This window comes from Electrophorus electricus, chromosome 13 (genome assembly GCF_013358815.1).
Source record: "Electrophorus electricus isolate fEleEle1 chromosome 13, fEleEle1.pri, whole genome shotgun sequence".
Taxonomy (NCBI): domain Eukaryota; kingdom Metazoa; phylum Chordata; class Actinopteri; order Gymnotiformes; family Gymnotidae; genus Electrophorus; species Electrophorus electricus.
In genome coordinates, this window is record NC_049547.1 from 11,838,860 (window position 1) to 11,850,060 (window position 11,201).

General features: G+C 41.4%; 1 protein-coding gene across 3 annotated transcripts; it reads left to right on the top strand.

Moving 5' to 3' along the window:
• The first annotated feature begins 94 nt into the window (after positions 1 to 94).
• Positions 95 to 5,452, top strand: LOC113572639 (psychosine receptor-like). Of its 3 annotated transcripts, none has more exons than XR_004776762.1 (3): positions 95 to 224; positions 959 to 3,001; positions 3,099 to 5,452. XR_004776762.1 is itself a non-coding variant. In XM_027002375.2 (2 exons), the coding sequence occupies exon 2, from the start codon at positions 969 to 971 to the stop codon at positions 1,914 to 1,916; it is 948 nt and encodes a 315-aa protein (XP_026858176.2). In that variant the 5' UTR covers positions 95 to 224; positions 959 to 968; the 3' UTR covers positions 1,917 to 5,452. The 3 variants fall into 3 exon arrangements, 1 of the variants encoding a protein (XP_026858176.2); XR_004776763.1 differs by having other exon boundaries at positions 959 to 4,673; positions 4,787 to 4,798; XM_027002375.2 differs by having other exon boundaries at positions 959 to 5,452.
• Positions 5,453 to 11,201: the final 5,749 nt, after the last annotated feature.

Sequence of the window (11,201 nt, forward strand, 5' to 3'; positions counted from 1 at the left end):
GTCTTCTTCTATTCGTTGTTACTTTCATAACTCACTTTTTCAGTCTGTGGTTATGCCGAAAAAGAAAAAAGGGAAGTTGACGCCTCTTATTTTATCACGGAACAATCAGTCTTTTGAGGGGAGAAGACAGTTGACATGTTTAGATAGTTTAAACAAAATATTTAAGCTTTTTTCACAATTCTTTTTATTAAAACATTGAAGTTCAAAGTTTGGCTGCACTATTGGTGAGTTTATTTTAAGTTTAACCTCTGGTAATCTGAGTAATATAACCTTGTGGCATTTTTATGTCGTTAATGCACTCTGTATTCAGTTTGTGCCAGTACTGTTCTTAGTTTTTAAAATGCTTGTCGTCAAGATCAATGCCAGGTGGACCATTCTTAACCCAGCTGTAACAGTGATACATAATAATAATAATAATAATAATAATAATAATAATAATAATACATTCCAGAAAACACTGCTGTGCCAGATCCAGTTATACTAGTCCAGCATCTACTACCCTGACACTAACATATCAGTATCTGTGCTGATTGCAGAGGATCTGCAGTCCAAGAAACAACAGTGGTTCTATGCTCAGAAACTGATCAGTAATCAGTAATCAATGGGCTAAAATGTGGATGATAAACTGTGCATAAAAATAGATGTACTATACTCTAATTGTACACAATTCACAAGTAATGAGTACATAATAAAGTATCCCCTTTGTCATATAAATACAACAATATTTACATTGTGTGTGTGTGTGTGTGTGTGTGTGTGTGTGTGTGTGTGTGTGTGTGTGTGTGTGTGTGTGTGTGTGTGTGTGTTGTGGCTGTATAGTGCATATATCCTGTATTTTAAGCAACCATGAACCTTTTTTTCAGAAAATATGGCAAAAAGCAACAAAATAGAGGCAAATCAATTTATCCTGTTCATTTAACCTTCATTCAGATTTGCTTTTGCTTTTTCATCTGTTCAGCTGGACGAAAATGAATGCAACACCTACTACTTCCGTGTTCACCACATCTGATCAAGACTGCTATCCTTCTGAGTTTCCTCAAAAGCTGTTTTTCTTCATCCTCCATTTGGTTGTCATTCTATTTGGTATTCCCTCCAATGCATTCTCATTGTATGTCTCCTATCGGCACATCAAACAGAAAAATGAGATGGGGGTCTATCTGTTTAACCTGGCTTTCTCAGACCTCTGCTTCATTGCAGGCTTGCCCATATGGATGGAGTTTACCTATTATGATTACTGGCGTCATGACAGAACTGTGTGTGCTGTGTGTGTGTTCCTCCTCTACACTAATTTCTACACCAGCACTGTGCTGCTAAGCTGCATCGCTATAGACCGCTACCTCGGTGTGGTTCATCCCTTCAGCTTTCTTCTCCTGCGCAAACCCAGCACAGCGGCAGCTATCAGTGCCATCGCGTGGGCTTTCACGATTACATTCAATTACATGACTATTTCCCTGCAAGCCATCTATGATAGTTTATCAGGAGTGTGCCTGGATGTCTTCCCATTGACCCAGAGTCAAAAGAGGGTCTACATTGCCCGTTTTTTTGTGGGGTTCCTGCTACCTGCCCTGGTCGTGGCATTCTGCTATCAGAGGATCTGCACAGAGGTGAGGGCCAACCAGGCCACAGGCCTTCCTGAGCGCAGGCAAGTGTTTAAGCTACTGGGGGCAGTGCTTCTCAGCCTCTTCCTCTGTTTCGGCCCAGTCCACGTCATGATGCTACTGAGGGCAGTTATAGAGGACTGCAGGCCTCCTGCATGGCTCTTCCTGTTATATAAGATAAGTGCAGCTCTTTCCAACCTTAACTGCCTGGCTGACCCACTCTTATACTGCTTCATCACCAAAACAGGGCGAGCCCGCATCACCCAGGCGTTATTGAGGGTGACAAAGAAAGTAGAGAGAGAGGAGGAGAGACTTTAATACTGATAAAAACATATTCCTTTCAGGGTCTAAGAAGCTAGTGGTACTTTACTATTATGTGAATATGACTGTAATAAAATTTATTTTAGTATTTACACATGTAATAATGTAGGTAATAGAATAGAATTTGGACATGAGTGCAGAGATTTCTTGACTTGGAAAAAAACGTCTGTTTTTACTAGAACTAAGCTATGTACGGTGAAACGCTAATTGTTTTAAACAAGCGTGACCCATAGATGGAGAGTTTTTTTCCTTTGTTGCATACCTGTATGATTCTATTTTTAGAAAATGTCCAAAAAATGACTTTGTCTGCCATTTCTATTAGGAGACACTTGTTGTAAATAAATAATTTAAATACACATATATTTAAATACAAGTGCAGTGCAAATTCATCCATTCATACCAGCATCAATCACTAGCACCAGTCACATGTCACAATCAGTGCAGTTTTCCAAATCACCAAATCACTACTGTGTTTGAAATGTTACAGAATACAAAGCCAAACAAAGGAGCATAGCTGAGGTGGTTAGTTTCTGACGTTTTTGAGGTGGTTAGTTTCATAGCTGAGGTGGTTAGTCACCAGCAACAAATACTGGCTGATCTCGAAGGCCATGAAAGCTTTATTATATATTGTGAACTGTACTTTGCCTACCAGCCTATTACACCCAAACATGCCCAAATGGCATTTATCATCAGCCGACTCACAGGGAGAGCTAAGGCCTGATAGCACCATTCTTTTGACTAAATAGTCACTACTGAGTGCTGCAGCTCAAAGCCATTTTCCACCACCCAAAGCCCTGTTGCACCTCTGCCTCCCAGCTTGACCTCGTCCCCCTTACTCCACAGAGTAAGACATCTTCCCAGAAAGTGAGCAGTGTTTCATCTGCTTTTTTTTTTTTTTGGTGTTCATGTTGCAATCAGCTGTTACACATATGAGTTCTCTCTCCATTACAGCCTTAGTCAGTTCTGGAGTTGCGAGGAGGAACCTGGTCAACCAACGGTTTCTTATCAAGCTCGGCTTGGCGGCAATGCCGTTACTGTCTCCTCTATCTGTGCAAGCACTGGATGGAGGCCTAGTGGGGAAGGTCATCATAACACATCAAATACCACCTACACACCAGTGATCTCTACATGAACATATATCTCTAATTACCTACTCTCTGGAATATTATGTCATTTTAGGACTCCCTTTGTTGCATATTCACAACCCCCTGATCTTCTGGCCTGACAGTCAAATCACTAAGTGGCCTCCCTTTTGTCACACACCCTGCATCCGGTCCATTACCCTGCTCCATGGTTTACCTCAATCAAGAGTTCTTCAGAAGATTCTCATGCTCCCAGCTTTATCACAACCTGGCTAATGTCTTTAGTCCAGTTAAGGCAAGCCACCTTCCACTTCACCACAATACTGACTGCCAGTACTCTCTGCTGTAAGGTGTATTACACCTTACACAGCAGGAAACCCAGGTAATGGGGCAATATATCCAAGGGCCCCTGTCTCAGGATTACATATGCCCCTCCACCTCGCCTGCCTCAGTTAGCATCTTCATAATGAAAAACGGTGGGCTGAGGCTACTAGGGCATACTGGGGTATTTTTGCCCTCTTAGTTAAGAACTCCTCATGGAGTTCTTAGGTAGATCCATCATTGTTTACCTCAACACCATCTTGATCTGCTCACCATCCCTGGACCATCAAATCCACAGAGGATCTCCACACTCTAATTAGTAACAGATTGTACTGTAAGCTGGAGAAGGGAGTTACATCTTGGTGCGGTTAACTACCTTGGCTACTTAATTAATATGACCAGCATATTTTGAAGACTAGCAAGGTGGACCCTGTGGCCGAAACCCCAGGTGTGCCATGACTTGCAGCTTTTTCTGAGGTTTGCAAACTTCTACCAGAGATTCATCAGAAACTTCAGCTCCATGAGCTATCCCCTCACTGACCTTCTTCAAGTTAAATGGGCATAGTTGGAGTGGACTTCCTCCGTCAAAAGCGCTTTCACCACCACCACATCCAGATCCCACTAAACCCTTTACTATGGAGGTGGATGCATCCATTGTAGGAGTGGGACAGTACTGTCCCAGTTCTTTAGGACCGGCCCAAATTGAAACTGGTGGTCTATTATTCGAAAAGCTGTCCTCTATGCAGAAGAACCACAAAATTGAGGCTAGAAAACTTATCGTCATAATACTGACACTGTCTGGAGGGCACCCAGCATCCTTTCATGGTCATATCTGACCACAAAAACTTGGAGTACATCCAGACAGCCAAGTGTCTGAACTCCCGATAGGCCAGATGGTCAATGTTGTTCTCCTGCATCAAGTTTGTCATCACCTACTGGCCAATATCCAAAAATACCAAAGTTGATGCCCTCTCCCATCAATTTGAACCTGAAGCCATGCCCATCCTGCCTCACTCCTGTTTCCTGGGGGCCATAAGCTGGGCTCGTAATAGAACAATCACATTTACCAACCCCCATCCACAGAGCCACAAATGTCCCTCTAGAGTGTCCCTCAACCCTTATCACATGGGCCTATGCTGTACCCTTGGAATCCACCTGCCTCTGGTCTCCCTGGGTGCAGTCCTGGTTCCAGGAAAGCCAAGGAGTCTGGAAAGAAATGCACTTTCACCTCCACTGGGCTACAAGAGACTTACAAATGGCGAGGAGAGACTCCTGTCTACCAACCAGGTGGTCATGTTTGGGTGGCCACAAGGGATGGCCAGATGGGCCCAGGCAGAAAAGTCAACCCCAGGTACTTTGGACATTATACTATCAGAGAGAAAGAGAATCAATGAGGTCACCTAGCAGGTCAACCTGCCTGTGAGTAGATGGGTGTCCTCCACCTTTCATGTGTCCTCTCTCAAGTCAGTCACTACAGGTCCCCTGGATGAAGCCATCACCCTCTCCAGCCCTACATCTCCACAGGGTATTATGGGGGCTCCAGCCTACAATGTGAATGTATTATTGGACTCCCAACAACTTTGGTGGACATCTCCACATAACTGAGAAGAGAAGCTGGGCACCAGCCAGCCAGCCAGCCTGACACTGAATTGCCTTCAACCACACTCATCCTTCTATGGCCCCTCAGGGGAGATGGGTACTGTTAGCACTCAGCCAGTCATCCATTCACACCAACACCAATCACACGTCATGATCACTTCCCTGTTCCCAATCACCTAGTTACTGATCATCACATGCACCTGCTTCTCATTACTTCATTTGTTGCTATTACTTTGTTGCTTAAACCCACATGTGCCTTTCACATTCAGCCTAGCCTAGGACAGCAACTCTTTCTAGAGCTACTGAACCTAGCTGGAGTTGCTACTATCAAACTCTGCATAATTTCTCTGTGGGGTTTGTTCTGTTTTACATTTCTCATAGCATTTCTGAAAAATAAAACCTGCCATTTGCCTCCACAATTTGTGTATTGCTTCAGAGGTAAACAAAATTAACCATGTAACAAATTTGATGCCATTTACATGTTAACATGGGAGAAAATGACTCATCTATTTCTGTGCACCACACAGATTACCTTCACCTCAGAGTTTGTTATTATAACCTTCAACTGCCTATTTAACTCATTAAAGAAAATCAAATGTGTGATTTATTTTCTCTGTCACACTTTACTCACCTCATCAGGCTTAACTATGGGTGTTAGCTCAGGGAAAATGCAGAAATGACTAGCACACTGCCATACACTGTACAGTTCCCATTTATACTAGACAAGGGTTTTCAGGATTACAGGCAAGATTTAGAGCTAAGACCACTTACATCATCAGGCCACACCCATAGAAATGGGCTCCATGGCCTCTTTCCTACCCACAATAATATTGATCAGGTACATGCAGAGAAAAGAGAGTTCGACACTCAGCACCACAGATACTTATGTAAATGTGTCTAATAAAACACCACAAATCTGTCTAATGAAACACTGTGGGTATCTTTAATGCATGGGAGGAAATGATGGTGTCTTGGTCTGACCCAATACTCATGACTTTCTTCCAACCACCATTTCCCTCAGATGCCCTTCAGGATCTGTTAACCTGTTTATTTCCAAATGCAGCTGGTCTGCTGTTACAGATAACACCTGCTAAACAGGATAGATATCAGTGCTGCCCATTTACCATTCAACCCTGGATGGCTTTTCTGCACAGTGGGCAAATTATATGCTGTATTTCAGATCTCTAACCCATACTATACCTAACCAAAGGTTTTTCTACTCATGTTTACAGAAACATTATCATTATGGACAATATGAACTTAAAATTAGATCTGTGGAAGGAAATTCCAGAGCTGGAGGGAAATTCCCAAGCATTTAGCACTTTGTGGGTAATTCTCACTTATGATGTCATGAAACACATTAAGGTGGTTATATGACAGGAAAGAGGGGTACTGCATATAGCTGTTGCTGAGCAGCCAGGAGCTGATGTTAGTAAGCACAGCACTTCAGTCAAAATCACACTCAGGATGAATCACAGCAAAGATAAACATCTTAAAATCAATGTTAGTTCAAAAGACTTTGGTCTGCTGTTGTACAATCCATTGCATGAGGGGAAATGTATGAGTGGAAATCTTTCTGAGTGGAAATCATTTTCTGTTCAAGAGTGTTCTTTCTGTTCATTTTGCTTTTATCACATCCCGTGTGTACTGTTCATTGCAGTCTCTTTCAGTATCCTTCAAGCTGACCTTGAAAAGATCTCTTCACGAATAATCAGTTTGTAAGTTATTTTGTCCATGTCCCTTATGTTCTTGCTCCCTGCCGGAAATGCTTCAAGAAATGAGTCAGCACTTTTGAATGCTTTTCCCTGATGCTGTCGAGGGAGACATAAGCGGATTATTCCACGTCCATCATTGATCTCTTTGCTTAATTAGATTTTCTAGCAGAGATCTTTGGATTCCAAAATTCACTGTGGGGTTACCTGCCACAATGTGTAAATCAATGTATTGGTCAGTGTATTGGATACTTTCTGTATTGAGGTAAAGCAAACTCAATATATTGGTCCACTTCAGTACTTTCTGCATTAATGGGACATCAGATGTGTTCTATCAGGCTATATTTGTCCAAGACCATCTTCAGCAGCTGCCACCACCTGCCTGTCCTACTAAATGTCCTTGTCCTTTTTTTTTTTGCACCATTGGTCCAGTACCCCTTTCCTTCTTATCCTTATTTGAAATTGATCCAAAGAGTAGGTCATATTTTTCATGGCCATTTTTCATAGTGCTTCCTCTCATCTTCTCCTTTCCCACTGGAAAGTGAAGATGTGGTCTCTGTGTAGTTTGTAGGTGATACGTAGTAAGGCACATATCAGTGACAGTTTCAATGGCAAGTGGGCTTGCAGCTAACAGCTGCTTAGTGTGCGAGTCCAGGGACTCTCTATTATTCTCAGAGTAACACTCTCTGTTGAATCATACAACTAATACTGGAGAAATCATCAAGATAAAGGAAGATAAAGACAAAAAAAATGATTAACAGATGACCAAGATAAAGGATCATTTGTTAATCATCATTCATTGTCATCAAGATCATCGCTTGACATGCATTTTTTATCTGCTTATACATGGCATAATGTGTGCAAGAGAGACCACTGTCCTGATTCTTAGTGACAGTAATCTCATCTAACAGTAATCTTTCAGACTTCTATGTTCCATTTTACATGAAAGGGCACACACACACACACACACACACACACACACACACACACACACCTTCATAGCATATAATCACTACTCTAAACCTGCTCTCAAAAGTCAGTTTTAGCAGCTCTGTTAGTGGAAGTAAGACAATGACGAGAGGAACGCAAATCTTTATACAGCAAACGTACCACAGAAATCACGTCAAAGGCATCATAATATTTCATCCACAGCTAGTATACAGAACACACTCACAGCACAGAAGCTGTTTAAACATCATTACACCAGTGAATGGAAACATGGAAAAACAATTAATTTAAATATTGTTTACTTTCTATATGTTGCGGACTGTTCTCAGTCCCACTGATTACGTGGTACAACCCGCCGCATGCAGTGCGACTTCACGTTTTATTTGTAACCACGCCTCCCTTGTTCGCACACCTGCACATGGTTGAATGTGATTGTCTGTACGTATCTAAACCCCTGCTGGTGTGTGTATATTTGTTGGTCATTGCCTTTGTTTATGTCATTGCTGTTAAACGTGTTAGTGTCTGTTTTTCACACTGTCAGCGTCAGCGTCCGCGTTTGTTTTTATCGTCGCCGGTGTATGTAAGTGCCAATGTTGCATGATAATAAATGTTCGTCTACGTCGATGGAGTCTGTTCGTCTACGTCGATGGAGTCTGTTCGTCCTGTTCCTCGCCATGCAGCACTCTGGACGTTACACTATAGGGTACAAAGTAGGCAAACAGAATAACTAACAGCATAGAGTTAATGTCCCCAAATACATACGTTAATTTCATTATATGAGTAAATGATATAGGACAATTTGTGTTGTCATAGTACATGATAAGATGTTCACAGTGAAATTTATGCTAGTGAAGAGTTGATTCAGACCCACCTTAACTCTGCTGGGTATACTGTAAACAGCTAGTGTTACATAAATTTCAATTTCCCCTTGATTTCTCTGTTCCCTCCTCTAGTCAACTATAGTTCATGTCTAAATGACCAGTCAGATGTGAAGAAACTACAGTGATTTAACTGTCATCTCACAATATAAAACACTGCATCCATTTGTCTTCACCTAATTCTTAGAGCCAGAGGTAGATGAAAGGTCCCTCATTCCTGGAAACATCCTACATGTTGCATGTTGTGAAATGTAGAACTGTACTGCAATGCTGTTTCATGCGACAGCATTATGAGTCAGTGCACAATGTAAATTGAGTTACCACCTTTGTCTGTCACAAAACCAGGACACTGTCATACCAATGGCTGATGGACCTCTTGCCCTTTAAATATATCTCTCCTGCAAAAACACATCAGTTAGACTGACTAGAATTAGAGAATTCTAACCAGTAAACAATATTAGAGAATGGTTTGTACTTTGTGCAGTACGGTTGAGCATAGCTATGACGTGGTAGCTATGATAAAGGTGTTTTAAATACCTTCTGAATCATCATGGGAAGAAACAGCTGCTTACTTGATTGCTTAGATACTGGTGTGTGCTTTCCTTGTGCTTGCTTTCATTTCTCTTGACTTAAAAAATACAGGGCTGATACAGTTGCATTTACCATAATTAGACCTAATCTATAACAATGTACAGCACAAGTCATTTTATTTACTTAGTATGTATCAGTCAGAGACTGAAATTACCCTTAGCTTATAGGAAAACATACCTCTTATAGGCTTTATCTTGCCTTGCTACATCTTGCTACATCACCATAAAACTTCTCTCCCGGACTTGTTTAAACAATCCAGCTCAGACCACTGTAGTAATTATCCTTCATCAAGGCTAATACAGCCAATGTGTGCAATAACCTGGTCCTTGAAGTCAAATTTATCCTGACTTCAAGGGGGCTGGGACATTAAATGTTATGGGAGAGTGAATAAATGTTAGGTGTAGGACATACATGACCTGGACTCCATGTAGGATATACATGGTAGAGCTCCATGTAGGACATATATGACATGGACTCAGTGCAGGACATACATGATGTGGTCTCCATTTATAAGAGCTAGAAGGCTTTGCTGGCCTGTCCTACTTAGTTACATGTGGCAGGCACAACAAGTGCCAGGGGTCACACTGTTTATGCAACAGCACAAGTGCCAGTTTTGTGGCATATTGCCAAAGGATTAAAGGAAGCATTGCTGGGTCTTATAATGATCTTAAGTTCCTTTCCCGCACATACTTTCTCTGCATGCTTCCCTGATTTCCCAGAGATTGTCATCAGTGGTTAGCAGCTCTGCCCTTTCCTCATGAAGTCAGTGGAAATCTTTAAAATTATCTCTATATTTGCAAAGTAGGACTACAGAAGATTTCTATTGATGTATATGTACTGCCCTCTTCATAAGGTACACTTAATAATCTATAGCTGGAAAAACTAATAGATTGCCATACATTTTAAAATCAATTGTGTAATCCACACATATTTGGCACAACCTTTGGACTCAGAGTTTGACTAATGGTAACATGTTATGTACTGAGCCATATCTAGTGGCGTTGAATGAATTGTTGTGACAACAGGACTGGCATACATAAATGTATATATCCTATATAGGTTTCTACTGTTATCCAAAAATAACCTGCTATAGAAGGAACCTGAAACATTTTGGTCAACCTCTTCTAAGATAGGCATCCCACTGTCTAATTTGCCAGCCCATTAACCAACAGCCCTGCTAGTTATTTGCTTCACCTGTTCTCGTCATGTATTCATCAGCCACTGCATATATGCTCATGCTCATCTCTGGTCATTATTCCTCTACATAGTCTTGCTAGTACTTACTCTCTGCAATACTGAGCTGTTTATCTTCTGGGTCTGTTTTCCTGTGTACTGACCTATTGCACAGGACGGTTTGGGTGAGGGGGTGTTGGACTTGTGCCCGGTGTTGTTTCTGTAGCATTGTTTGCTGGTTCCCTGACCTGTTGTTTCCTCAGTATTCTTGGTTTTGCTTTTTGTATAGTGGACTGTAGTAAATGCGCCAAACGTTTGGTTCTGCCTCGCTGGATTGTGAGAAAACCATGACCCTTTCAAATTTTACCTTTAATTGCTAATACACTCAATCCCAGTGACTCAGTAGTCAGTTCTGGGAAGGGAAGGGTTACTGACTAAGGGTCCCACACTATACACAGTTACAGTTTTACAGTATTCCCCTGTCATTACAAACTATTTCTTTGCATGCTTTACGCTGTTCTTTTATCAGCATGAGGTGAGGGGACACAGGGGTGTCACGTGGGCAGGGCTTCTGGGCCTATAGCCCAGAATATTTTTTAACTAGCTATGAACCCATATTTCATGTTTTACCACAGTGCCATTATGTTGCTGTTGTCTTTGACAGTAACAAGCAGAAATAAATATAGCACAGACCTCATACTAAATAGTCAACCAAAACTTTGTTTTCCATCTGTGTTGCTTTATTTTGATCATGAGCTGTAGCTCATGTGGACCCACATGCCTACAGGATCAGAAAAAAAACAAGTAAAAGAGGGTTTCAGTAAACTATTCAAACACACTCTGAGAGTGAAATGTGCTTACACACGTTTCTGAGAGTCCTGCGAGTGCAAAAGTTGGTAAACTGAAATATCAATTTACTAATATGAATATACTCCAGCAATGAATTCATTTATTGTACTTGTCAAATTACACTGACAT

What these genes read in the sequence shown, in the direction of transcription:
- LOC113572639 (XM_027002375.2), top strand. Translation starts at nt 969, where the DNA reads ATGAATGCAACACCTACTACTTCCGTGTTCACCACATCTGATCAAGAC.